The sequence below is a fragment of the Amblyraja radiata genome, chromosome 21 (genome assembly GCF_010909765.2).
Source record: "Amblyraja radiata isolate CabotCenter1 chromosome 21, sAmbRad1.1.pri, whole genome shotgun sequence".
NCBI classification, from domain to species: Eukaryota; Metazoa; Chordata; class Chondrichthyes; order Rajiformes; family Rajidae; genus Amblyraja; species Amblyraja radiata.
The window spans coordinates 13,027,555-13,051,890 of NC_045976.1; the positions used below are offsets into that span (position 1 = coordinate 13,027,555).

Here is a 24,336-nt window from a genome sequence, read left to right on the forward strand (position 1 = left end):
AGAAGCGCGCCCCCGCGGGACAGGGAAATAGAGGAGCGCGCCCCCGCGGGACAGGGAAATAGAGGAGCGCGCCCCCGCGGGTCAGGGAAATAGAGGAGCGCGCCCCCGCGGGACAGGGGAGGGGGTAGAGTAGCGCGCCCCCGCGGGACAGGGAAATAGAGGAGCGCGCCCCCGCGGGACAGGGGAGGGGGTAGAGGAGCGCGCCCCCGCGGGACAGGGAAATAGAGGAGCGCGCCCCCGCGGGTCAGGGAAATAGAGAAGCGCGCCCCCGCGGGTCAGGGAAATAGAGGAGCGCGCCCCCGCGGGTCAGGGAAATAGAGAAGCGCGCCCCCGCGGGACAGGGAAATAGAGGAGCGCGCCCCCGCGGGACAGGGAAATAGAGAAGCGCGCTCCCGCGGGACAGGGGAGGGGGTAGAGTAGCGCGCCCCCGGTGGTTGGAGATAAGAGCGCTTAGAGTGGTTAGGGGGTGAGCATCGCGCTCCTGCGGGAGTAGTGGGATAGAGCGCGTTCACGAGAGATCAGAGGAGGAGAAGCGCGCTCCCGCGGGGGGGGGGGGAAGAGGAGAGAAGCGTGACCCCGCGAAGGAGCGCGCTCCCGCGGGAGGTGAGGAGAGGGGCGCGCGCCATGTCCGCCGGGACGCTCCGCATGTGAGTGAGTGAGTGAGTGAGTGAGCGGGCGGGCGGCTCCGGGCCGGGCCGGGGGATGCGGGGAACCGGAGCCCGGGCCTCGGTGTTCGGGCCGGGGTTGTCGCTGCGCCGGGCGGCCTGGGTCTGGGTCTGGGCCTGGGCCTGCAGGGTCGGTACACGGGGTACAGGCCGCTGCCGCTGCTCCCGGGCCGATGTCCGGGTGAAGCCCGACTGTCCTGCCCCGCACGGTTCACTTGGCCCCGGAGCCCGGGCACCTACTGTGGAAAGGTTTAAACCATTTGACCAGAGATGCTACATCCTGGCCCGCTGTTACTCCAGCACGTTGTGTCTATCTGCGGGGCTCCACAAGAGGAGGCCGTGCCCCTGCTACTCTCCGCTCCCTTCAATCCCACCTGCTTAAAAAGATATTTGGACAGGAGTCATACAGCAGGGCAACAGGCCTTTTGGCCCAACTTGCCCATGCCGACCCTTACACTAATCCCTCCTGCCCACGTTTATTCTAGATCTCTCTAAACCTTTCCTATATACATGGATATATGGATAGCAAAGATACTATTTGATGGATAGTAATGGGTTTGAGGAGCTATGGGTCAGATGCACACAAAATGGGGTTATCCCAGAATCTGTAGTTCCTTTCTTCATATCCCAGTGTACCAACTTGGTTGGCATGGACAAGATGGGCCGATCGGTCAGTTCCTATGTTACGTAGCTGGAGGGGATGCTAGCTGACTGCGCCAGAGACGACTTAAATCAAAGATCTTAGAGCAGGTCTTTGATTTCAACCCTCCTCTCTCCCCTCCGTAAATGTATGGGTTTCTTCTGAGTGCTCCAGTTTCCTACCACATTGCAACGATGCACAAGTTTGTAGGTTAATTCGGCCTCTGTCAGTTGCCCCTAATGTGCAGGGAGAAGATAAGAAAGTGAGATAAAATAGAACTAGTAGGTCATTGTGGACTGAAGGGGCTGTTTCCATTCCATGCTGCATCTTTCAATACGGTTATGAAAGTACGAAGGGTGAATTGTGGGGAATTTATGGTTAGAAAATTGATCATAAAAAGGCTATCATGTTCTTACTGAATGGTGTGCAGATACTCGGACCTGCTGCTATTCAAGTTAAAAAGTTAATTAAACTTAAATTTAGAGCTGAAAAAAAATCAGGTGGCAACCTTGTTATGTTCTTGATTTTGATCAATTGATTTGTTTTAAATTTTACCATATGGAAAATTTGGAGGGAATTGTCATATGGTCTGTTAATGAGAAAAATGTGGTTTGAGTTTGAAACTTGTTGGTCTTCCAATGTGAAGAGTTGTCAGCTAGTGAATGCTGCTTACTGGCACATGGGGGAATACATGCTGAGGGTGCACACAATGCAGCCATTACAAAGCTCTGAAGGAAGTCCACAGCACTAGGCCGTCCTGCCACTAGGTACTTAAGGACTGGATCTCGTGGTGTAACCTCACACTCATTCCAGTTGAATATTATGACTGGAAAAAATTAATTATATTTGCTAGAATGTAAATATTGTAGGTGAATGCAATGATAAGCTAGGGATGGAGAATGGTAAGAACAAAAGACCATTGCCTTCTGCCCACCAGTTGACAAGAGGTGAATGTTCTATGCTGTATACTTGCATATTTTATGAATAAAATATTTTTGGATAAAAAAATCTTAGCTTGTTTAGTCATCAGATGCATTTTACTCCTAAAATGTGTGAAGCAAAATCCTTTTGTCAGAAAACCGAATATCAGCTACTTGATCTTGCTCATGGGATAGTCTCTAGCATTATGCTCATTCTGGTTGTGTTAGCAGATTAATATTGAAGGAGTGAGTATTTGATTCAAGCGTATTAGCCTTTGTGTTGTTGTCTCGGGACAATCAAGCCATTTCTACCTTGTTAAAGAACGGTGGCGCAGTGGTAGAGTTGCTGCCTTACAGTGCCAAAGACCTGGGTTCAATCCTGATAACGGGTGCTGTTTGTAGGTTCTCCCCGTGGCATGTGTGGGTTTCTCCGGGATCTCCGGTTTCCTCTCATACTCCAAGGACATACAGGTTTATAGGTTAATTGGCTTGGTATAATTGTAAATTGTCCCTAGTGTATGTAGGATAGTGTAAGTGAGCGGGGATCGCTGGTTGGCACAAACGGAGTGGGCCGAATGGCCTGTTTCCATACTGTATCTCTAAACTAAACTAAAATATGGTTCAATAATGGTGTACATTTCTTTGACTTTCAGACTGGCCTGTGGCGATGTTGAAGGGAAATTGAATGTATTGTTTAACAGAGTACGGTCAATTCAAAAGAAAAGTGGAGATTTTGATGTGAGGACATTTTTGTTTATAAACTAGTTTTGTCAAGTGTTGTATTGTACTTTAAAAATAATTATTAAAAGGATTGTATGTATTATCAAGCTGGCTACCTAGCCATTGTGTGCTTTTTATTGTATTTATGTGCTAAGCTGGCAGTGGCTAACTATGAATTTTATTTGGGTCTAGGATGTATTTTTGCCTTTTGTCGCTAGTTGTACTAGTTAAAAAATAATTTGTTAAGTTGCACTAAGAAGAAAACATACGTACGTAATAGCTGATACCTTTAACATGAAAACGAGTACATTTCAGGCAACAATATTGATCTCTTAAAACATTGTTTTATAAACATAAGTTGTAGCCATATCTTGAGTTTCGTCCTGAATAAACCTATTCTAATGATTGCATTTCCTGGATTGGAAAGTATTGTACAACTTTAGTTCTGGGTTTGTGATTCTACATTAAAATATAATTTGTTTAAAAAAAGGGAGTTGGCCACTAAATGGAAGATGTAGTTTTTTAAGTGAGTTGGTTAGGTTGGATTTGAAGATGAACTTTAAGATGACAATGTAACATCATGTTTGGTTATGGGAATATATCGATAGATAAGGATTGTTTTATTTTTCTCTGGTATACTAGACAAATATAAATTTTGAAAATGTTTAGTATTCTTTGTGTTAAAAAGTAATGATGAATTGTAAAATTATTTTTGTTTTATTGGTGGACTAGCTAATGACGATGTATAATCTGGAATGGAAATGATGAACTTTGTGAAGTGGCAAAAATTGGAAAACAATTGGAATAAAGCTTTTAAATAAAATGTATTAATCAATATTGCCAAATGTTAACTTTTCATTATGGCGTTCTTGTACTTGTAGCTACTGTTATGTGTAGGAAATTTCTTTGGAACCTCAGCAGAGGCAGAATTGGAATGGGAAGAATACAAATCTGGAGTCAAGAAAGGTAAATCAGTAACATATTGTTGTTGTTCTTTGGCAGTTTCCAAGTGTAAAATGTTGTGAGCATTTATGGGTGCAGTAGGTGTGATGAGCAATTCTTATGCAGCAGGATGAGGCGGCCTTGGAGGCAGATTCTTCTTTCCTTCAAAGAAGGAAAATAGCAGCAAGCTGTTGGGCTATTTATTCATTTGCATTTCCTCAAACATTGGCATATTTAACTGTTAAATTTTAAACTAGTAATTATTTTAAGGTTCAAATACTTTTGATGTTTATAAATGTCAGAAATATGGATTTTTGACAGCTTTAATCATTTTCTCATCCAAGGATACTTGAAGATACTTTTTTTTCCCAGCTCTTTTTTCGTTAGTAGATCTAATAAGGGTGGAGGGGTACCCAGTGCATGATTCCATGAAGCTGCCAAAGCTCCCGTTGAAGTGAATGACCTTTCAGTGGGGGTTAAAACCCACTTTAACCAAATTTTTCTTCTGAAGACTGCATCCGGCAAATCTGGACTTTACAGTGGGTGGGCACCTTGTAGGTGACAGCAATTTCTAGGATGGATAACTGCATATAACTGAAGCAAACACATTTGTAACATCACCTAAGGTGGAAGGAATATTTACTGAGAAGTGCAATAAGATAGTTTTAGATTGAGTGACGTTTGCTTAGCTGCATAATTAATCCGCATTAGTGAAGTTACTAAATATTTACTGAAATCTCACTCAAGAGTCAAGTATTTTATTGGCATTTGTCCGGTAACAGAACAATGAAATTCTCACTTGCAGCAGCACAACAGATATGTAAGCAGAGTACTCTGTAAACACAAGTACAATACTAAAAAGTTCAGTTTGTGTGTATTTATATATGTGTAGAAAAAAACAAACAGTAATACAGGTGCACAACCTTTTATCCGAAAGCCTTGGGACCAGACACTTTTCGTAATTCAGAATTCGTCGGTCTTCGGAATGGAATTTTTTTAGCGTAGATTTTAATGGCTGGCTCAGTGGTAGAGTGCTCGGCTCTTATCCGCAAGGTCGCGAGTTTGCGCCTTGATCCCGGCAGTTACTCGAAGAGTTTGTGTCTTCAATGTAGTTTTTTCTTGCAGAATAAATGTTTGTATGAAATGCAGTGTAGGAGAGGTGTACTGACTGTGTGGGCAGAACTTTGGAAGTGATTGCCCACCAGTCTAAAAAGCCGCTGTGTCTCCCTGTCCCTGGGATAGCAGGGGGCGATCAAACAGCACAATACCCCCCTCCCCCTCCAACTCCAGAGGAATCCGCTCCCCGATGGGCCGCTACGGCGACAAGTGGCAGTTTGCCCACAGCCCGAGCTGCGCCCCCTCATCCGTCACCCCAAGAACAAGACGTACCTTGCACACCATCAGCTTCTGCCCCTACGTGTTCCTCTGGAGTTGGAGCGGGGCTGGGCTGGAGTTGCTGCTGGCTGTGGGTCTCTGGGATCTCCGTGCTTGCAGTGGGCCTGGGGGTCGGTGTCCCGTTGGTCCTGACGTCTCCGGCCACCCCCCTGGACTGGAGCTGAGACTGGGAACTGTACCGCCCTTGCCCCCTTCCTCTGCAACTGCAAACAACTCCACTCTCCTGCAAGGGCGGTACAGTTCCCGGAGGATGGCAGGTGGCCGGAGACGTCAGGACCAACAGGAACCCGCTCCCCGAGCCACTGGCCGGACGCCTCTTCCTTGGCTTTAGATCCATCCCGCTGCTCAGGCGCTAGCGGGCTGGGCTCGGCACGGTGTCGGGATAGCGGTGCGCTGGGTAAGCGGTCCTACCGCCTTGTTGCTGCCCCCCCCCAGATGGACGCTCCTCCGTGGAGTCGAGCGGGGGACAGGTTTGTTGTAGAGCCTTTCTTCTCTGCCGGACAGCAGAAAGCTCCCTGTGAAAGAAAAAGCCTCTACGACGCCCCGAGCTGCGCCCCGTCATCCGCAACCCAGGTTCCTCTGTAGTTGGAGCGGGGCTGGGCTGGGCTGCTGTTGGCTGTGGGTCTCTGGGATCTCCGTGCTTGCAGTGGGCCTGGGGGTCGGTGTCCCGATGAGGGGGCGCAGCTCGGGGAACGGCTTCTGGTGGTCCTGACGTCTCCGGCCAGTTTGCAGTTTTCCTCTGGAGTTGGAACGGGGCTGGGCTGCTGCTGGCTGTGGGTCTCTGGGATCTCAGTGCTTGTGGTGGGCCTGGTGGTCGATGTCCAATTGGTCCTGACGTCTCTGGTGACTGGCACTGTCCTGCTAGCATCGCCGACGTGAAGACAGTGCAAAGCCCCCGCGCCGGTGCAATGGGCTGGAGAGGGGAGGGAAGGGGTCACACACATGGCCGGGAAGCAGAGGGGTGTAGGTGGGGTGAAACTGACTCACGATACACTGTGTATCGTGAGTCAGAAACAGTGCCCCAAGTCTATAGTGTGAGGCTTATTTGGAAGTTGTTTAATAGCCTAATGGTTGGAGGAAAGAAGTTTCTCCTAAACCTGGATATTACTGTTTTCAGACTTTGATACCACCTTCCTGATGACAGGAGTGGTGTGAGAGTGTGGTAAGGATGGTGTGGGTCCCTGACGATGCTGGCTGTTTAGGCAGCGACTCAGTGGATCCTTTCGATAGTGGGGAGGTCAGTACCTGTGATGGACTGGGCAGTGTTCACCACATTTTACTATCTTCTTCGTTCTCTTGGCTTTCAAGTTGCCAAACCAGGCCGTGATGCAACCAGTCAATATGCTCTTCACTACCTGTAGACTTCAAGAGATCATTCGTTGACATTCCGAATCTCCTCAATCTTCCAAGGAAGTAGAGGTGTTTGATTTTTATTACCTGATCTTTTTTTAGTAACACGTTTAATGTATTGTTTTTAACTTTTTAATGATTGAAATGTTCAACTATCAGTTGAAACCTAATAGTGCAAGCGAAATGTGCAAATAAAATGCAGAAACTAGGTACATTTGAATTTTCTTCCATGTACAATTGTTTTAATCGTGCTTTTTTTTACATTGATCCTTTTTTCCCAGCTCCAATGCAAACATATATATTGGGTGCCAATGCTCAAGAAACAACAAAATATTACTCCAATGTAGATGGATGTGAATTGACAGAAAACATTACATATTTAGGTATGTAGAAACAAGGCACTGCTAATACTGGGTTACAAAAAAAGACTCAAAGTGCTGGAGTAATTCAGCAGGTGAGGCAGCATCACTCGAAAACATAGATGGGTGATGATTTGGGATGGGACCCTTCTTCCAGTCTGAAGAAGGGACCCAACCCGACCCGAAACATCACCGATCCACGATCTCCAGAGATACTGCCTGACCCGCTGAGTTACAGCAGCACTTTGTGACGTATTTAAGTATATTCTGTATTCTTGTAGTTTGATGTATCTATATTATGGTTGTGTGTATTCCTTAGATTGAGCATTCTAAGATCCAGTGAACTGATGTTTGGTTTTAAAATCCATACAGAATGCTTTTAATGCCAAGTTGGTACAGTGTTTCTTCAGTGTGATATGTTATACTCCTGTAGGTCGGAAAGGTGTCTTTACAGGAGCATCGGGTTTGCAAATTGCTTACATGAGTGGAACAGAAGCCCGGAATGAACCAGCTCCTGCTTTCTGCTTTACCGCTGAGGATGTGACAAATTTGAAGAGTTCACTCGCTGACAGCTCCAAATTCAAGGGGGTGGATCTTCTCCTGACATCACAGTGGCCAAGAGGAGTATGGCAATATGGAAACAGTGTGGTCAGTTTATTACCTTCAGGTGTTTTAAATATTTCTTTTTAAGAAGCACCTTATCTCTCAACATTTAAAAACCATTTGGATAAGCACTTGAATTGCAAAGGCATAGCAGACTTGTGGCCCCAAGTGTTGGTAAAAATGTGATTAACATTGATGGGTCCTTGATGGTCAGCATAGGCAGTGTGGGTCTAGAGCAGTGCTTCTTAAACTGGTGAATGGTTCACCCAAGGGCGAATTAAATTATTTTGGGGTGAATGAAACTCAAGGGGTGAATGAAGGGTGAATGACTTAATTTATTCAGATATTGTTTTTTTATTTTTTACTTTACTTAAAAAAGGCATTGCCTTAAATTGGTTAGTAAGCTCTTATTGGTTTACTACCAGTGGAGCTGGAAATTTGATATGTTTTTTTCTCTCTACCTATGGTTTTCTAATTTCAAAGTAGCAGGATATTTCCCAAATGTTGAACTTTAACTTTAGTTTGTGTTGCAATTTAGCTACCAAAGTTGATATTTGGTGGTATTGTGAGCTTTCGTCAGGGAGAGTTATAGAAAGTTATATTAGTTGGATACTAATGTATTAAATCTCATACTCCATGGTTTTTTGAGCTAGTTTTCCAAGAAAAAAACTGCAGTTATCAAAGCCCGAAAGGGTAGGGTGGGGCTGCAGCCCAGTGTTTAGACATTGGAATGTTTTTTTTATAATTCTAATAAAATGATTTTCCAACTCCAATGGTAATTAAACTTTTTTTCGCTCCTAGTTTTCTTTACATTTTTAGTTCAAAAAGTTAAATAAAATAAACACTTAAGAAATGAGTTAATTTATGTTTGTTGCTCATGTGGCAATATAAATTATATATAAAATTATACACAAGGGAGAATAAGATGAAAATTACCAAAAAATAAGAAAATTTAGTCAAGGGTGAATGGAAATTTTGTGATTAAAAACTCAAGGGTGAATGACACTGAAATAGTTTAAGAAGCACTGGTCTAGAGTATTTAAAGATGGTTCAGCATCTAGCTCACATAATGCTTTCCACACTCAACTAAAACTTTGTTCATTAGGAAATGTTTTAATAATAATAATAATAATAATAAATTTTATTTAATGGGCGCCTTTCAGACATCTCAAGGACACCTTACATAGTAACCGGAATAAAAACATATAATCGGAATAGAACAGGTAAAAAAGACATCACAGAGACACAAATTAAAAACAGAATTCAATCCAAAAACAGAAAATCAAAAACACAGTGTGAATGTTGTGCAATATTTAAAATGGGTAAATTAAAAGTGTGCATAATTTTAATAACACCCAAAGGTCTGGAACTTCTGCCGAATTCCCAAGGCTGTTAGATTATCATAGTCCTACTGCAGCAAGTGCAGTGTTGACTTTTATAATTCCTTGCATTTTTATTATTTGGTGTTGTGTTTATTACTATAGAAATAATTTAAACATTATAATACAAATGTTGCAAACTACACGGTGGCAGGCAGTAGACACGACTGTCCGGTACTTTTAACCTTTGCCGGCGCCAACACGTGGAGACAATTGTGCACTACCTAGGTTGTATGTAAAACAAAGCGTATCACTGAACCTAGGTACCCTAAAGATACCTAGGTACCTGTGATAATATAGTATCATTCATTCATTAATTCATGTATTAATTCATTCATCAACAGTCCATATAGAGGTGTTGTGAAAAATGCATAACTAACCATATCATTCTCTTCCGCAGGAAGATATTGATAAAAAACTATGTGGCTCTGTGCTCATAGCAGATCTTGCATCTACCCTAAAACCCAGATATCATTTTGCTGCTTTGGAAGGAGCTAATTATGAAAGATTACCGTACAGGTATTATCACCTATTCGTTTCATTCAGTTCAGAGAAGGTTTACCAAAATTCTGCCTGATTAGGGGGCATTGGCTACAGAGAGACGTTCGGCAGACTTGGATTGTTTTCTCTTGATTGCCAGAGGTTGAGGGGAGTCATGATTGAAATACATTGTATTGTGAGAGGTGTAGCTAGGTGAGACAGCCAGAACTTTTTTCCCAGGATGGAAAAATCTAATATTAGAGGGCATAGCTTTAAGCTGAGATGGGCAAAGTTTAAAGAAGATGTGCAGGGCAACCTTTTTACACAGAGGGTGGCGAGTGGCTGGAGCCTGCTGCCCGGTTGGTGGTTGAGGCAGATATGATAGTGACATTTAAGAGGCTTTTTGATATGCAGAGAATCGAGGAATATGGATCATGCACAAGGAGGTAAGAGATGATCTTGGCATCATGTCCAGCACAGACATTGTGGGCCAAAAGGCCTGTTCTCATGCTGTACTGTTCTATGATTCATTCGGTAAAATGCTTTTCTCGTAAATTCTTATCCCAATTGTGGTTACTTTCCTGCACTTATCATTTTTCAGTTTTGTAGCTGTAGGAAGAACTTTATGTGCATATATGTGTAACATCTGTTTTGCAGTATTTTGTAAAATTATACTCTTCCCACTTTTGAGACTGATTTGGGAAGGAAAGTTTCAAAGCGAAAATGTGAATTTTAGTATGTTTTATGGTGATGAAGTTATTCAATTTTGGTTCATTTTAAACAAACAACAAACTGACCGATAAGTAAAATTTTGTAAAGTGTATTCACCTTAAAGTTCAAAGCAGCAGTTGTCTTCATTTGATGACTTGCCACCACAGACTGAGAATGGGAATGAACTGCTGTTAGACACTGGTGTTGCAGGAATTAATAGATACAGTTTAAAACATTATTTAAAGTAATTTCAAATTAACTTTCTCATGGTTAGCAGATTAGAGCAGATTCTTTTTTTAATTAAACCCAAGTCTCAATAGAAAAATGCACAAGAAAAGACACAAAGTGCTGCAGTAACTCAGTAGATATCTGCTGGACATGATTAGGCCACGTTTCGGGCCAGGACCTTCCTTCAGACATCAACTTAACATGCTAGAATACTTAAAAGAAAGAGCTGTAGCATAAAGTTGGGGGCAATATTGTTACATTGTAAAATATAGCTGATTGTAATAAATCATGAAAAGTTTTACATTTGTTATTATGTAAACTAATTTGAGCATATACTTGTCTAAATTGAGCATTTTGAATAAAATTTGTAATCAACAATTGTAGACAAGTAGATCAAATTATTCAAATTGTCTTGACATACAGCATGTATCTTTAAAGATAAATGACCTGGAGATAAAGATGGTCCCTCTGCTAAATGTCTATTTGAAGTGTCGGAGCATTGCCGTGGTTTTGTACTGTGGGATTAATGCAGCAATGTCTGATCTGGACTTCAAAGCCATCTGTCTGTTTAAGCTTTTGTACATTAAAGGTCACAAGATGAGGCTGTAGAAAGGCTGTCCTTTTTTTTTATCTTCTCTAGTCCAAATGAAACTTGTAGGTGAACCAACAAAGCTGGTAGCAAACAGCATTGCTTAAACCAGAAACATCTAGGTCTGAATTACTTGGTATTGGAGCTTACTGTGCTTATACTTATGAACACTTTAATTATAATTAAACTTTATTTTAAATTTAGAAACCATATGATACTACAGGAAAATGCACAGCATGTCACCAGGTTCATAGCACTGGCAAATATCAGCAATACCAGTAAGAAAAAGGCAAGTAGACAAGATTCTGAGTTACTGACATAATTAAACTTTGATAGAACATATCTGCAATACTCTGCATTTTGAATGTTTTCTTAATTTTAATGGAAGTATAATACTCAAGTCTAATAATGTATATCCCTAAAATATTATCTGTTCTTTTAGAATAACTAATTTTTGATTAATACTGAACCAAGCTTGATGCCTGTCACATACCAATTTAAAAACTTGGTTAACTCACATGGTAGTATGGATTTTCAACGCATTTTTGTTTTTACAAATGTCAGACTCTGAACACCGAAATAAGCTCTTCAACCCACCATACCTATCCCATCCTTTTTACCCACATTAAGTCTTTATTATCTTTGAGTCTTGTCCAGATGATTTTTTAAATATTGAGTGTGTCTGTCTCCACCACAGCTTCAGGCAGTGTCCTCTACACTACAACCACCATGAAGACAAAGGAAAATTAAACTTTTCTCCCCTCAGAATCTTTTAGCTACGTTGACAATATGACTCTATGTAAACAAGCTAGTAATTGTTGGCTTAGCCATCTGAGGCTGAAAATAATGTTCCTGTTGGCAATAATAAGGATGCTGGCAGGTTTAGTGAGTCTAAGGAAGATCATTTCAGTTGGCTTGAAGGAGCGTCATGGAGGCAATTAATCTGATTAGAGTTGAAGTTACTGAGGGGTGACATCAAAGACAATAATGGTGTAGATGACAGAAGCTATCTTAAAATTAGTTAATAAGAAACCACTATCATTAATATTTTAATATTTCTAGAACTGGTACTAGATTCCTCTTTTTTTAATACTTGCTATCATATTACTTGTTCGTTTTTACTTACACAGTACTTGTACGCATTTAATATTGTACCCATGAGTTCCATGGAGTCAACTGAATTAGTGAAACAACCCCTTGACGTTACAGAAAGTCCATACACGAAAATGGCCAAGGAATTTCAAAGATCAAAATTGGGGGAATCTGCATCAGTAAGTATATATGGGAAAACCTTTTTTGGCAATTAGTTCGAACAAAAAGTTGTAAGAACTGGTCTTGAACGTAAAAACAGAAAATGGTGGAAAAATTCAGCAAGTCAGGCAGCATCTGTGGAAAGACAACCAGTCAATGCATTGTCTTTGCCAGAATGTAAGCTTTATAAGCTTTAGTTCCCCCTCCAGCAGACCCTGAAAGACATCAAGCATTTAGATCCATGTGGTCTGGAAAGAAATATTTTGACAGTGTGATGTGATTCCCACATTTTGAAGGCAATTAATACTTTTCTTTATCTCAAGAGCCCCAGGGCTTGATATTCGTTGTCCATATTGTATATTAATATCATAATAGGTTATAAACTTCTGTGAACTTTGAAATGAAATTATTTTTAACCACCTCATGTGTTATTTGCATTTACATACAGATGTTACATTCCATGATTTCATCTTGTTGGTTCTTTGATACATTATTGACATTTTTCTTTGTCAGTGTTAATACTGATTTTTTCCTGTTATTATAAAGAAATATTTGAGCAAATAGCTAGTAAATTTAATCCTTCATTGGCACCAAATTCGTTTTATTTTTTTTTTAATCAATTTTTGAAATGAGGCCAAATTAATAAATGGAGAACATTTGTAACATGATGCTATTATTTATCTTGTACATTAATCTATGATGCTGTAATTTTTGTTTATTAAGAAAGTTGCAGTAAATGTGGTGCTTATTTGTAAAGTCTATTGGAATGTAATGGGCACAATTACTATTAACAAACTATTAAGAGACTTCTAAAAATAAAGACTCATCTTGTAATTGTGTAGGCTGCATGACAGAAGGATAAGAGGAACAATTTAATGTTACATAAATTCTGTGCTAGTAATACGTTTTACGATTAGAGCATGTATCTGTGCTAAATGAATTCTATTTCCTCAAGCTTGGATTAAGGAAGTTATATTATTTTCTGAAATAGGATTTTGGATTAATAAAGAATCGTTATTAAATGCATTTATTTGTTGAAACAAAAATTGCACAGATCTGGAATAATTCTTGAAAATTGGGGTACAGGAAAATATTGTTTATGGAATAAGGGGAGAGGAAGGGGGTGGGGGGGGGGGGGGGTAATATATAGAAGAAACTGTTAGTTGACAATTAGAAACAAAATTGGAATAAGTGGATCTTTTTTCATGGAAAGCTGGGATTAATGTGGTACAGCAGCAGTTTCTAGTCACAATTCACAATCTATATCAGTGATTTGGCTGAGGGAATCAAATATGTTGTTAAGCTTGTTGGTGGCAAGAAACGAAGTGGGGATGTGAGTACAAACAACACAATGAAATATACATGTGCTAAGTGAGTTAGAAAGTGAGCGGCACAACGGCTCAGCTGGTAGAGCTGCTGCCTTACAGTGCCAAAGACCTGGGCTCAATCCTGACCTCTGGTGCTGTCTGTGTGAAGTTTGCACGTTCACTCTGTGATCATTAGGGTTTCCTCCCACTTCCCAAAGACATATGGGTTTATAGGTTAAATGGTCTCTGTGAATTGCCCCTAGTGTGTAGGGAGTGGATGCATGCAGGATGACATAAAACGACTATGATTGTTGGTCGGCGTGGACTCGGTGCACCAAAGGGCCTGTTTCCACACTGTATTTTTAAACTAAACTATATAATAAGGCAGATGGAGTACAATATGGAAAATTGTGAGGTTATTCATCGATAGGAAAAAAAACCCAGAAGTGTTTGAAATGATGTTCAAGTGATGTGGGTCCTGGTACACTGTCACTGGAAGCTATTGTGGAGATGCTGCAGGCAACAAGGATGGGAAATAGTTTGCTGCCTTTACTCCAAAAGGATGGGAATATGAGAAAGGACGCTTACTGCAATCATGTAGGGTCTTCTGAAACCACACTGAAAAGGTGTTCACAGTTATGGCCTACCCTTTAGGTAAGGGTACAGTTACAAGTGCAGTTTAATATTGTCACATGTACTGAAGTACGATGAAAAGCTCTTTTGTTGTGTGCTATCCAGTCAGTGAAAAGACTATACATGATTACAATCATAACCGAGCACAAGATAAAGGGTATGACGTTTAGTGCAAGATCAACTCCGTTCCGATTAAAGATTTTTGATGGTCTTCAATTATGCAGATATCAATTTCTTCATGTCGATGCATTTTAAATCTGTCATTTGTATTGCTGATTTGTTATTTTTGTTTTTGGAGGATACACAATTCTTCTTTGACCTGAGCAAGCGAGAAGGAAAGAAAAGATTATCTGGCGAAGGAGGACCTCATCAATCAAAACAGGCACGTAAGCCACGTAAGTGTACGCTTTGGAGCCCGAGCGGGTGCTCATTTACCCATATTGTGATCAGGAAGCAAAATGTTCAAGGGAAAATCCATTTGAGGTTGTAAGATATTGCTATCTTTTGTGCGTCACATGATATCCCATGATGAGAGACTAAAGTTTAAAAATAAAAAGTTGGAAAATCTTTTAAAAACACAACTTTTTTTAACAGTATGATGACAATCTCAATTTTTGTCCAAAGCCTGTAAACGTTTTGTTCTACATCATCCATTGACAGAGACCGGAATCTGTCCATGTATTTATTTTGAACATTTTCTTCAGTCCATTATAAAATGCAAGCTTTGAGTAATTATTCTGTGTAAGCTGGGATGTCTGTAATTAAATGATGGAGACGTCAGTGTTCTGCTATTCCTGTGTTTTTTTTGAAGAGGAATAGCTGAGTCAAATTGCTTACTAAATTTACAGTTTAGTCCAAAGCTCTGTTGACAATAGACAATAGGTACAGGAGTAGGCCATTCGGTGAAGTGTTAATTCAAACACTTTGCTCAGTCAGTATTAACAAGGGTTATTGCGTAACATGATATCTGAAAGAATAAGGTTACATTATTTCTGTGACATCAATGAGAAGCGCTCAGATACTGTTTGCATTGAGGATGAAAGCCAAAGCTTGGGCAGAAGCAAAGCCAATGTAGAGATGTTTAAGTAATTTTCTTATCTTGTGTAGTTCTTCGAGTATTCTCTTGCCCGGTGCCAAGTGCTGGCCTGTCTTTAGGTAATAACTGTGGTTTATCTACATTGTCCCTTGCTGCCATAGCTTTTGTCCATAAGGATGTAGTTTCTATTGGAATTAGAAACCTTGGTACATTTTTAAACTGAAAATATAGTTTTGTGCTGAATTCGTTTTTAATGTTCCATTTATTTCTGAAATCAGATGTTCTATCAATTCTCTTTTCAAGCCCATTGTTTGCTTTTTGAAGCGTAATATTAAAAGTTCATTAATAGCTGTTTTGAAGTTTTTTTCCCCTTCCAATTATATAACTGACCTGTGAACTACATTCCCTACAGTAGTGCTGATCATAAAACATAGGAGCAGAATTAGGCCATTCGGCCCATCGAGTCTGCTCTGCCATTTGTATTGCTGATTTGTTATTTTTGTTTTAGGAGGATACACAATTCTTCTTTGACTTGAGTAAACGAGAAGGGAAAAAAAGAAATGGCTGATCTATTTTCCCCCCTCAATCCCATTCTCTTGCCTTCTCTCTGTAACCTTTGATGCCCTTTCTAATCAAGAACCTATTAATCTCTCTTTTAAAAATATCCAATGACTTGGCCTCCATTGCTGTCTGTGGCAATAAATTGCACAGATTCACTACCCACTTGCTAAAAAAATTCCGCCTCATCTAATTTCTAAAGATACGTCCTTTTATTCTGAGGCTGTACCCTCGGGTACTAGACTCCTACTACTATCTACTGGCTAAAGTACAACTTCATAATGTTGCAGCAGGAGAAATGCACTCTTTGTTCTTCATCTACATGGAAAGTTGATAACATGAAACAGCACCTAAATATGTGCCTTTCAAAATCTTCAGAGTTTAGAGATACAGTATATCTGGGACAACAGATGGCACAATGGGCTAAGTATTCGGCTGGCGACCGGAAGGTAGCCGGTTCGAATCCCGCTTGGAGTGCATACGGTCGTTGTGTCCTTGGGCAAGACACTTCACCCACCTTTGCCTGTGTGTGAATGTGTGTGAGTGATTGGTGGTGGTCGGAGGGGCCGTAGGTGCAGAATGGCAGCCACGCTTCCGTCAGTCTGCCCCAGGGCAGCTGTGGCTACAGAAGTAGCTTACCACCACCGAGTGTGACTGAGGAGTGAATGAATAATGCGATGTAAAGCGCCTTGAGTATTAGAAAGGCGCTATATAAATCCCATCCATTATTATTATTATTATAGAAACAGGCCCTTCGGCCAACTGAGTCCATGCCAACGAGCGATCACCACGTATATTAGCACTATCCTACACACTAGGGACAGTTTTTTCCACACAGAGGGTGGTGGGTATATGGAACAAGCTGTCAGAGGAGGTAGTTGAAGAGGTACAATAACAACATTTAAAAGACATTTGGACAGGTACGTGGATCTAAAAGGTGTAGAGGGAGATAGGGCATCTTGGTTGGCATGGGCCTGTTTCCAGTCTGTATGACTGATGCTCTATTCTGAGTTCCTAGTGTGTATACTTTTTCATGAGCTCTTAATGTAGCAGAGCTAAATTCACTAAGCATTTTGTTCTTTCTTTAGCTAAGCCAACAAGTCCTTGCTGGTTCTGCCTTGCTAGTCCTGAGGTAGAAAAGCACTTGATAATCAGCATTGGTACCCACGTAAGTATTATACATTTGCTTCAATGCCTTTTGTCTGAAACTTTGAGTTTGGCTGCCACTGAAACATAAAGCATCATAATCGTCATTAAGTACCTGTTACGATGGAGTTTCCTGCATTGTATTGCTAAGGGTTGATCTCTGTAAAGGTGTAGTGTTCTAATGTTCAATCTAATTTGCTGTGACTGCCTTGCGCTGTTGGTAGTATTCATCTACTCTTCAGGCTGTATGTAAACATGACCTATTAGTACAGACCAGCAAGCAGAAAATAAAATGTTGACTTTGGGATGGCTGTGCAGTTGTATTAGTATTGCTGGTTTAAATGGCTGTGATTCCATGACAATTGGAGCCTCCAGAAAGTTGCTAAGGTATTCAGTCCACATTATCTGCAGAGATAGACTAGACACGGATAACTAAAAATGCAGGTACAACTAAGGCCCTCTTTTTACCTGCTCAATATACTCTCAAAATAAATGTAAATGTACTTCGTAATGTTCTAAAAACATTAATATAGATTAATTCACAGTAAAACATTGAAACAGCTAAATTGAAATGATGCAAGTTAAGCTAACAATATTAAACTAACATAAAATTGTGCATTTTAATTATAAACGAGTGATGCAAGATCTCAGAGATGATGGAATTGTTCTTTCTTAATAAGATGCTGTTTATGGTAAAATAAAACCTGCTACATCATGGATGTTTGCACATGAAATTATATGTCATAGCATTGTTATGCATTCTGTGTAGGATAATTTTGAATGCATTGAAAACTGCATCGTTAACTATTTTCTGGCAATTACATGCATTACTAATGGTAAATGTAACTTTTCTTTTATAGTGTTATATTGCCCTTGCCAAAGGCAGCTTATCTCCTGATCATGTACTTATTTTGCCCATTGGACATTACCAGTCAATGGTGGAGCTTCCGTCAGAAGCCATTGAAGAAGTGGAGAAGTGTAAGGTGGCTTTGAAGAAGTTTTACAAGAGCATTGGGAAACGGTTTGTGATGTTTGAAAGGAACTACAAGAGTCAGCATTTGCAGCTGCAGGTAATTTTCAGTCATTTGAATAAACCCTTTAATGCTGGAAGATGGTCATTGTTTAACATGAAAACAAGCTTGCTTTAATTTTTAAAAAGCAGCACTTGTAGAGTGTCAAAATGTAATCAGCTATTTGAATGTTTAAGCACTTTTTATAAATATGTACTAGACTGCTGTTGTGGTTGTTCTTACATCGATTGGTTTTGCAAGTACCAGACCAGTCCTAAAGTCACCACACATAATAATATTGAGGTGAAAATGTCACAATAAAGGAATGCCCAGTCAGCATATTCCTTTAGCACTTTCAGCTCAGACATTATATTTCATTAGTTTAAGTCTGAAATAGTTCCAGATATACACTATCTGCTAATGATGACAAAATTTGCTGAGGGATCGCTTGTCCCAATGATGTACTTTTCACTGACACACTTAATAAGTTGGTGGCTTCATCTAAAGTTTACCCTTTTGTTTGTAAATAACATTTTTTACAGTACGTGTCATGAGCATCATTAAAAAATGTTATTTCATTTAACTTCCATCCAGGTGGTTCCTGTCCCTATTCAGTGTTGTACGACTGAAGACATTAAAGAGGCTTATATTGTACAAGCAGAGGAGCAACAGATGGAGCTCTTGGAAATCCCTGAACATTCAGATCTCAAGCAAGTGAGTTTGGGGAACTTGAGCACTAAATACTAAAATATTTGTTTATTTCTCACAGCTGGGTACATTGTGAATATACAAGAAATTAAGAGGCAGGTTTAAGTAATTGGTGTTGAACCAAGGAAGTGCAGATGCTGGTTTACAAGAAAATGACACAAAATGCTGGAGTAACTCAGTGGGTCACGAGGCTGATCCACTGAGTTACTCCAGCAATTTGTGTCCTATTACTGGTGGTCCAGCAAGCCTTCAATTTTCTAAATTAAACCCCTCCAACCCTTGAGGAAAGCCTTTGTCTTTCCTCAAGGGTTGGAGGGGTTTAATTTAGAGAAAGAGCATCTAAGAAACAGGTCCTTCTGCCCACCGAGTCCACGCCGACCATCAATCACCCATTTACACTAGTACTACGTTATCCCACTTTCTCATCAGCTCCTTACACATTAGGAGCAATTTACAGAGGTCAATTGACCTACAAACCTCTGATCAAATGGTTGATAAATGCACTGTGGTGCGCTATAGAACTTTAATTCTTTTATGCATAAATTAATGAGATTTAGAAAATTTCAATTTACCTGCTCTTTTGCTGCTGGTGTTTAAGAAGGAACTGCAGATGTTGGAAAATCGAAGGTAGACAAAAGTGCTGGAGAAACTCAGCGGGTGCAGCAGCATCTATGTAGCGAAGGAAATGGGCAACGTTTCGTGCTGAAAACCTTCTTCAGACTTTGCTGCTGGTAGTGTTTCCCAATGGCAGCTACGGAAAAAAAATAATTCTCATGTCACTTTTTTTTCGTTCTAATTGCCTTCTCCCTGTGTCCTCTGGTTGTTGACCTATTAAATATCGCTTTGAGATCCCTTAGCTTCCCTGTTCAAAGGAGAACGAGCCCAATCAATCATCTACAGCATCAAAATCCCAGGTGGCTCTTGGGCTGACAGCTTTCCAATCTTGTTTGCTTGTACCCGCGTTCCTTGTAAACCAATACTAGGCCCGGCTCCAGGTACAAAATAGTCTATCTAAAACACTTTCCTCTCCTATTAGCAACAAAACAAAGAATGATGCAGTGGTAGTTAGTGGAGTTGCTTTCTCCCAACTCCAGTGACCCAAGTTCAATCCTGACCTCTGGTGAGGTCTGATTCAAGTTGCAAAAACTCACTGTGACCACTTGGGTTTCCTTCTCAGGTGCTTGTTTTTCTATGCAAAAGGTTGGTAATTTAATTGGCCACTGCAAAATCTCGAATTGAATTGCGTTGTGTACAGTAAGCACTGAAAAACATCTTAATCAAAACATAAATAAAATAGGTTAGGGTAGGTTTAGTGTTACCATGGGTGCTTGATGGTCAGTACAGACTCAGTGGGCTGAAGGGCCTGTTTCTGTGGTAACTTAAAGTATTATAAAATGTAGCACCTGGCAGCTAGGAAAGAGATGGCTGCCAATAGTAAAGGGACAAAAATAAAGAAATGGAATTGAAGAGCCACCATCACCGAGGAAGTTTGGGGATTAGTGGAGATGAATGGTGAAGTTGATGTTTGCTGGGGCTATTGATTTTTGACAGCATTTTAAGGCTGGGAGAGTGTACAGAAGTAATAAGAAAGGATCCTATGGTGGGATGAGAAGCTTAAAGGTGAGGTGTGGTGGTCATGTATTTGCACATGATCTTTATGGCTCCTGCCTCTATCATGCTCATTTGTCTCTCAGGATTTAAAATAACCTGGATTTATAAATGTCAGCCTCTTTAAATCTGTTTGTATTTAAACTACCACATCTTTGTAAATTCTATTCAGATACTTAGCCCATGTCAACAATTTCTCTTCACCTGAATCTCTTCTTAATCTCTATTCCTCTGACCATGGCTCTGTGTAACTTTTTTAAAAGACATAGAAAAGTTATCAGTTTAAAGATTAAATGTATATAACGTGTGATTTAGTGTTTTTACTTCTTTGCCATTTGGGTAATTGGTTCTAAGTAACCATAATCACTGGTAAGTATTCCTGAACCGTTACATTTATTTTATAAGTTTAAATTTGAAAATTGTGTATGAATATTATCTTTTTGCAAAAAAAGTGCTAGAGTAATTCAGCAGATCAGGCATCGTCTCTAAAGAACATGGATAGATGATGTTTCGAGTTAGGACTTTACAATCAGTCTGAAGAAGTGCCCTGCCCCGAAACATTACCTATCCGCGTTTTCCAGAGATGATGACTGACCTGTTGAGTTACTCCAGCACTGTGTCTTTTTTTTAAACCAACAACTTGTGCATGCAGTCATGGAATAAGTTAACAATTATTGGAAGATGACCATTAATTTTTTTTCTGAGAACCCAGCAACAAATATCACTGCAGCTGTTTGGGAGTGATGCTTATCAGTCATATTGATAACTGGTCCTGAAAAGTGCAAATAGCAGTCGGTGATTTGTGACTGACACAACTGTGGCCTTGTGAAACTCACTGTCACCACCTTCTCTGGAATGTTAATGCTGTATTTGTGTTTGCAGAAAATGTATCCTGAAGATCCATGAATATTATAGCTGAAGGCCATGTCCCCTAACCAGTATTGGTGCGAGCACAAATTGTGTGGTTCAATGTGAGGATAAGTGAGGGGAGGAAGGCTAGCAACCTGGGGTGTCATTTACTGTGCGTAGGTAGAGAGATAATAGTCAGAAGGTGGTGAACCTGCCACAGAAGGATACAGAGGCCAAGCTAGTAGATATTTTTAAGGCAGAGATCGATAGACTTGTGATTAATACAGGTGTCAGAGGTTATGGGGAGAAGGCAGGAGAATTGGGTTAGGAGGGAGAGATAGATCAGCCATGATTGAATGGTGGAGTAGACTTGATGAGCCGAATGGCCTAATTCTACTCCCATTCCTTATGACTAACACTTTTTTGTTAATTTGTTCATAAAAACATTATTAATCATAACCAATGAAATGTCTTTGTACTAGAATCTATAAGTGAACATGCCCATGTTCTGTTTAGTAGTGATTATGAAATGCCTGCAATTCCCATTGATATAATTTCCTGTCGTTCTGGTTATTGACGGCAGCCTTGGTGACGATGATACATGGGGCTATTTACTGCCGGGGATTGGCTTCAATGGCTGGTACCGCCATCAATCTGGAATAGTTGACGATAGGCTTTCGTGATGAAAGGTTTGATTTGCCATTTATCAGATTGCCACTTTCTTTGTCTGAAGTCATTGTTTGGGCCTTTAAATGTAGACTATAATGCTAAAAGTAATTGTGAAACTATTACTCTGCGGTATTGTAAGTGCATTGATTTTTGTTTTATAGATAATTCAACCTGGATCGGCATATTTCTATGTGGAGCTGGACAATGAAGAGAAGTTATTCCACAGAATAAAGAAACAATTTCCTTTGCAGTTTGGAAGGTACGAAGAGTAGGCAGGTAGTTTCAAGTATCTACAGTCTTGGTGGGCCTGTGTTGCTTAATGCCCTTTAGCTGAATGTAGGCACCTCTCATTGTGTATCCTGCAAGAGAGCATTTAGGCCCCAAATTGTAATGTATGATATTTATTTTAGAAAATAACTACTTCTAGTTGAATATGATCCAAACTAATCTGGACCGTGAGTGCCAGACACTCACGGCATACAGTGGCTCAGTGGTAGAGACCTGGGTTTGATGCGTCTACGGGTGATCTGTACGGGGTTCGTACGTTCTCCCTGTGACCAAATGGGTTTTCTCCGGGTGCTCTGGTTTCCTCCACACTACAAAGACATGCAGGTTTATAGGTTTATCAGCGGCACAGGCACCATCCCTGGAGAGAACGAATGGGTGGTCTTGCAATTATTATTAAAGTCTTAATAATAATTGCAAGCAGGATATATAAAGCATATAAATAAGTTGCTTTGATTAGAGTGCCCATGTAGAACTGGTAGTTTAAAACGGCCTCAATAAAGAACATAATTATTTTATTTTACCCCATTGCTGTAAAATGCTTATTGGAGGCAAGGTACTCATCCATTTTTGTTTTGAATTTTGGCATATTTATTGTGAATAATATGTTTGTCTGCTATAGAGCCATCTTTTCAAGAGAAACCTACTGTATGCAGTGTCAAAATACATCATTGAACTCTGAATGAAAACTAAAAGTTTATTTGACAGCAGATTGCACGAGAGAGCAGATGATAAAGTTGATCTATTTACGTATCCAGTTTCAGGACCCATGCACTAGTTTCTTGTATGAAACAGTTCCATAAGTAATATGCAGTTAAAATAAAGGTGCCCGTTTTCTATAAAGAATCATGGTACATTGGGTCTGGAGAGGGCATAATTAAAATAAAAACAAATGTTTGATTGCAGCAAAGCATTGCTATTGTCTGGTAATTGTGTAGATTTGTAAATATTAATTGTGTTTTTACTGAAACTTGTACCTTATAGTTGTCTGTGAGAATGAATAATTGCATATTATGTTGTGTGCTCCTTTGTGAAACAGTATTGAATAATGTGTAATCTTTAAGCGTTGCTAGTTAAACTTCATTCATATATTTAATGTTTTCTGAATTTCCTGCAGGGAGGTGTTGGCGAGTGAAGCTGTCCTGAACATCCCTGACAAAGCAAATTGGAGGGAATGTAAATATAGCCGAGAAGATGAAATAGAATTTGCCAAGTCCTTCAGAGAGGGTTTTCAACCATATGATTTTTCCATGCTTGATTAAATTGAATTTATTATCTTATTTAAAGTGAATGCTTTCAACAGCATTGGTCAATGTTTCTCTGAAAATAATCCATTTGAGAGGAATTATTCCAGGTGCTATAACTTTGATACAGATATATTTTTCAATTGCAGAACAACATGTGCTGTTATAGTGGACTGAGTGTAATTGTGTACATACATCAAGGTCAGTTTTTAAAGCATAGTAAAGATGAATCCCATTTTTCTAACATGAGCTTTACAACTGGTTCCATTTCACAACTCCTTGTATTTTTTACAAAGATGTAATTGGAAATTATTGGTTTCATGTGATTCTGTAAATTGCAGTTTTATTTCAGTGGTTCTTGGGTGTATTTTTACAATTTTATAATGAAACAAATTAGTTTTTTTTTAAAAGAATGTTTACACTGTGCAGTAGATTCACTGGTGCATTTCCCCTTGTTTGATGCAATAAAATCCATTACTATGATTTGCTTTCGAGAATCAATGCCGTATGTTTGTGCCTGTGAACATGCGTGTGATTTCTCATCAATTCAAGAGTGTTTTTACTGTTATATGTCCTTGAACAGAAGAATGAAATCCTTGCTTGCAGCTGTACAACTGGTTGTAAACACAGTACTCAATAGATAGTATACAACAAAAAAAGTTCAATAAATTTCAAAAATACAGCACATAAATTAGATTTGTATTAATTAAACTAGTGCATTATTGCAAAAATGCATAAATTAAACACATGTAAAACACAAGGTACCTGTATAGTGCGAAAAGTGAAGTCCCTGGTCCCTAGTGCACCCGAGACAGTTCATAATGTTCAATAACTTGAATATTGTTAGGATGAAGTTTCATGAAGAAATGTCACACCAAGCTGCTGAGGATAGAATGGGAGATGAAGTATCTGCTGCACTCAACATTGCTGCCGGAACAACACAGTGGCCTCTCACTCACCCACACGCAGTCCTCGAGACCTTCCTCCATGTCCCCCTCCAAACAGCAGCCCACAAGCATGCCTGCATTCTGTGTAGCAGAACCACCTTCAG

The 24,336-nt window shown here is 40.1% G+C and overlaps 1 protein-coding gene across 5 annotated transcripts; it reads left to right on the top strand.

Moving 5' to 3' along the window:
• Window positions 1–462: 462 nt before the first annotated feature.
• Window positions 463–23,771, top strand: cwf19l1 (CWF19 like cell cycle control factor 1). Of its 5 annotated transcripts, XM_033039584.1 has the most exons (15): window positions 463–527; window positions 564–647; window positions 2,879–2,963; window positions 3,827–3,911; window positions 6,914–7,015; window positions 7,425–7,639; window positions 9,374–9,492; window positions 11,186–11,270; window positions 12,112–12,252; window positions 14,471–14,567; window positions 16,855–16,934; window positions 17,773–17,982; window positions 18,517–18,636; window positions 21,918–22,015; window positions 23,159–23,771. In XM_033039584.1, the coding sequence occupies exons 2-15, from the start codon at window positions 625–627 to the stop codon at window positions 23,301–23,303; spliced, it is 1,605 nt and encodes a 534-aa protein (XP_032895475.1). In that variant the 5' UTR covers window positions 463–527; window positions 564–624; the 3' UTR covers window positions 23,304–23,771. The 5 variants fall into 5 exon arrangements, with proteins under 5 accessions (XP_032895475.1, XP_032895477.1, XP_032895476.1 ...); XM_033039586.1 differs by lacking the exon at window positions 463–527 and having other exon boundaries at window positions 594–651; XM_033039585.1 differs by lacking the exons at window positions 463–527; window positions 564–647 and adding an exon at window positions 1,910–2,072.
• Window positions 23,772–24,336: the final 565 nt, after the last annotated feature.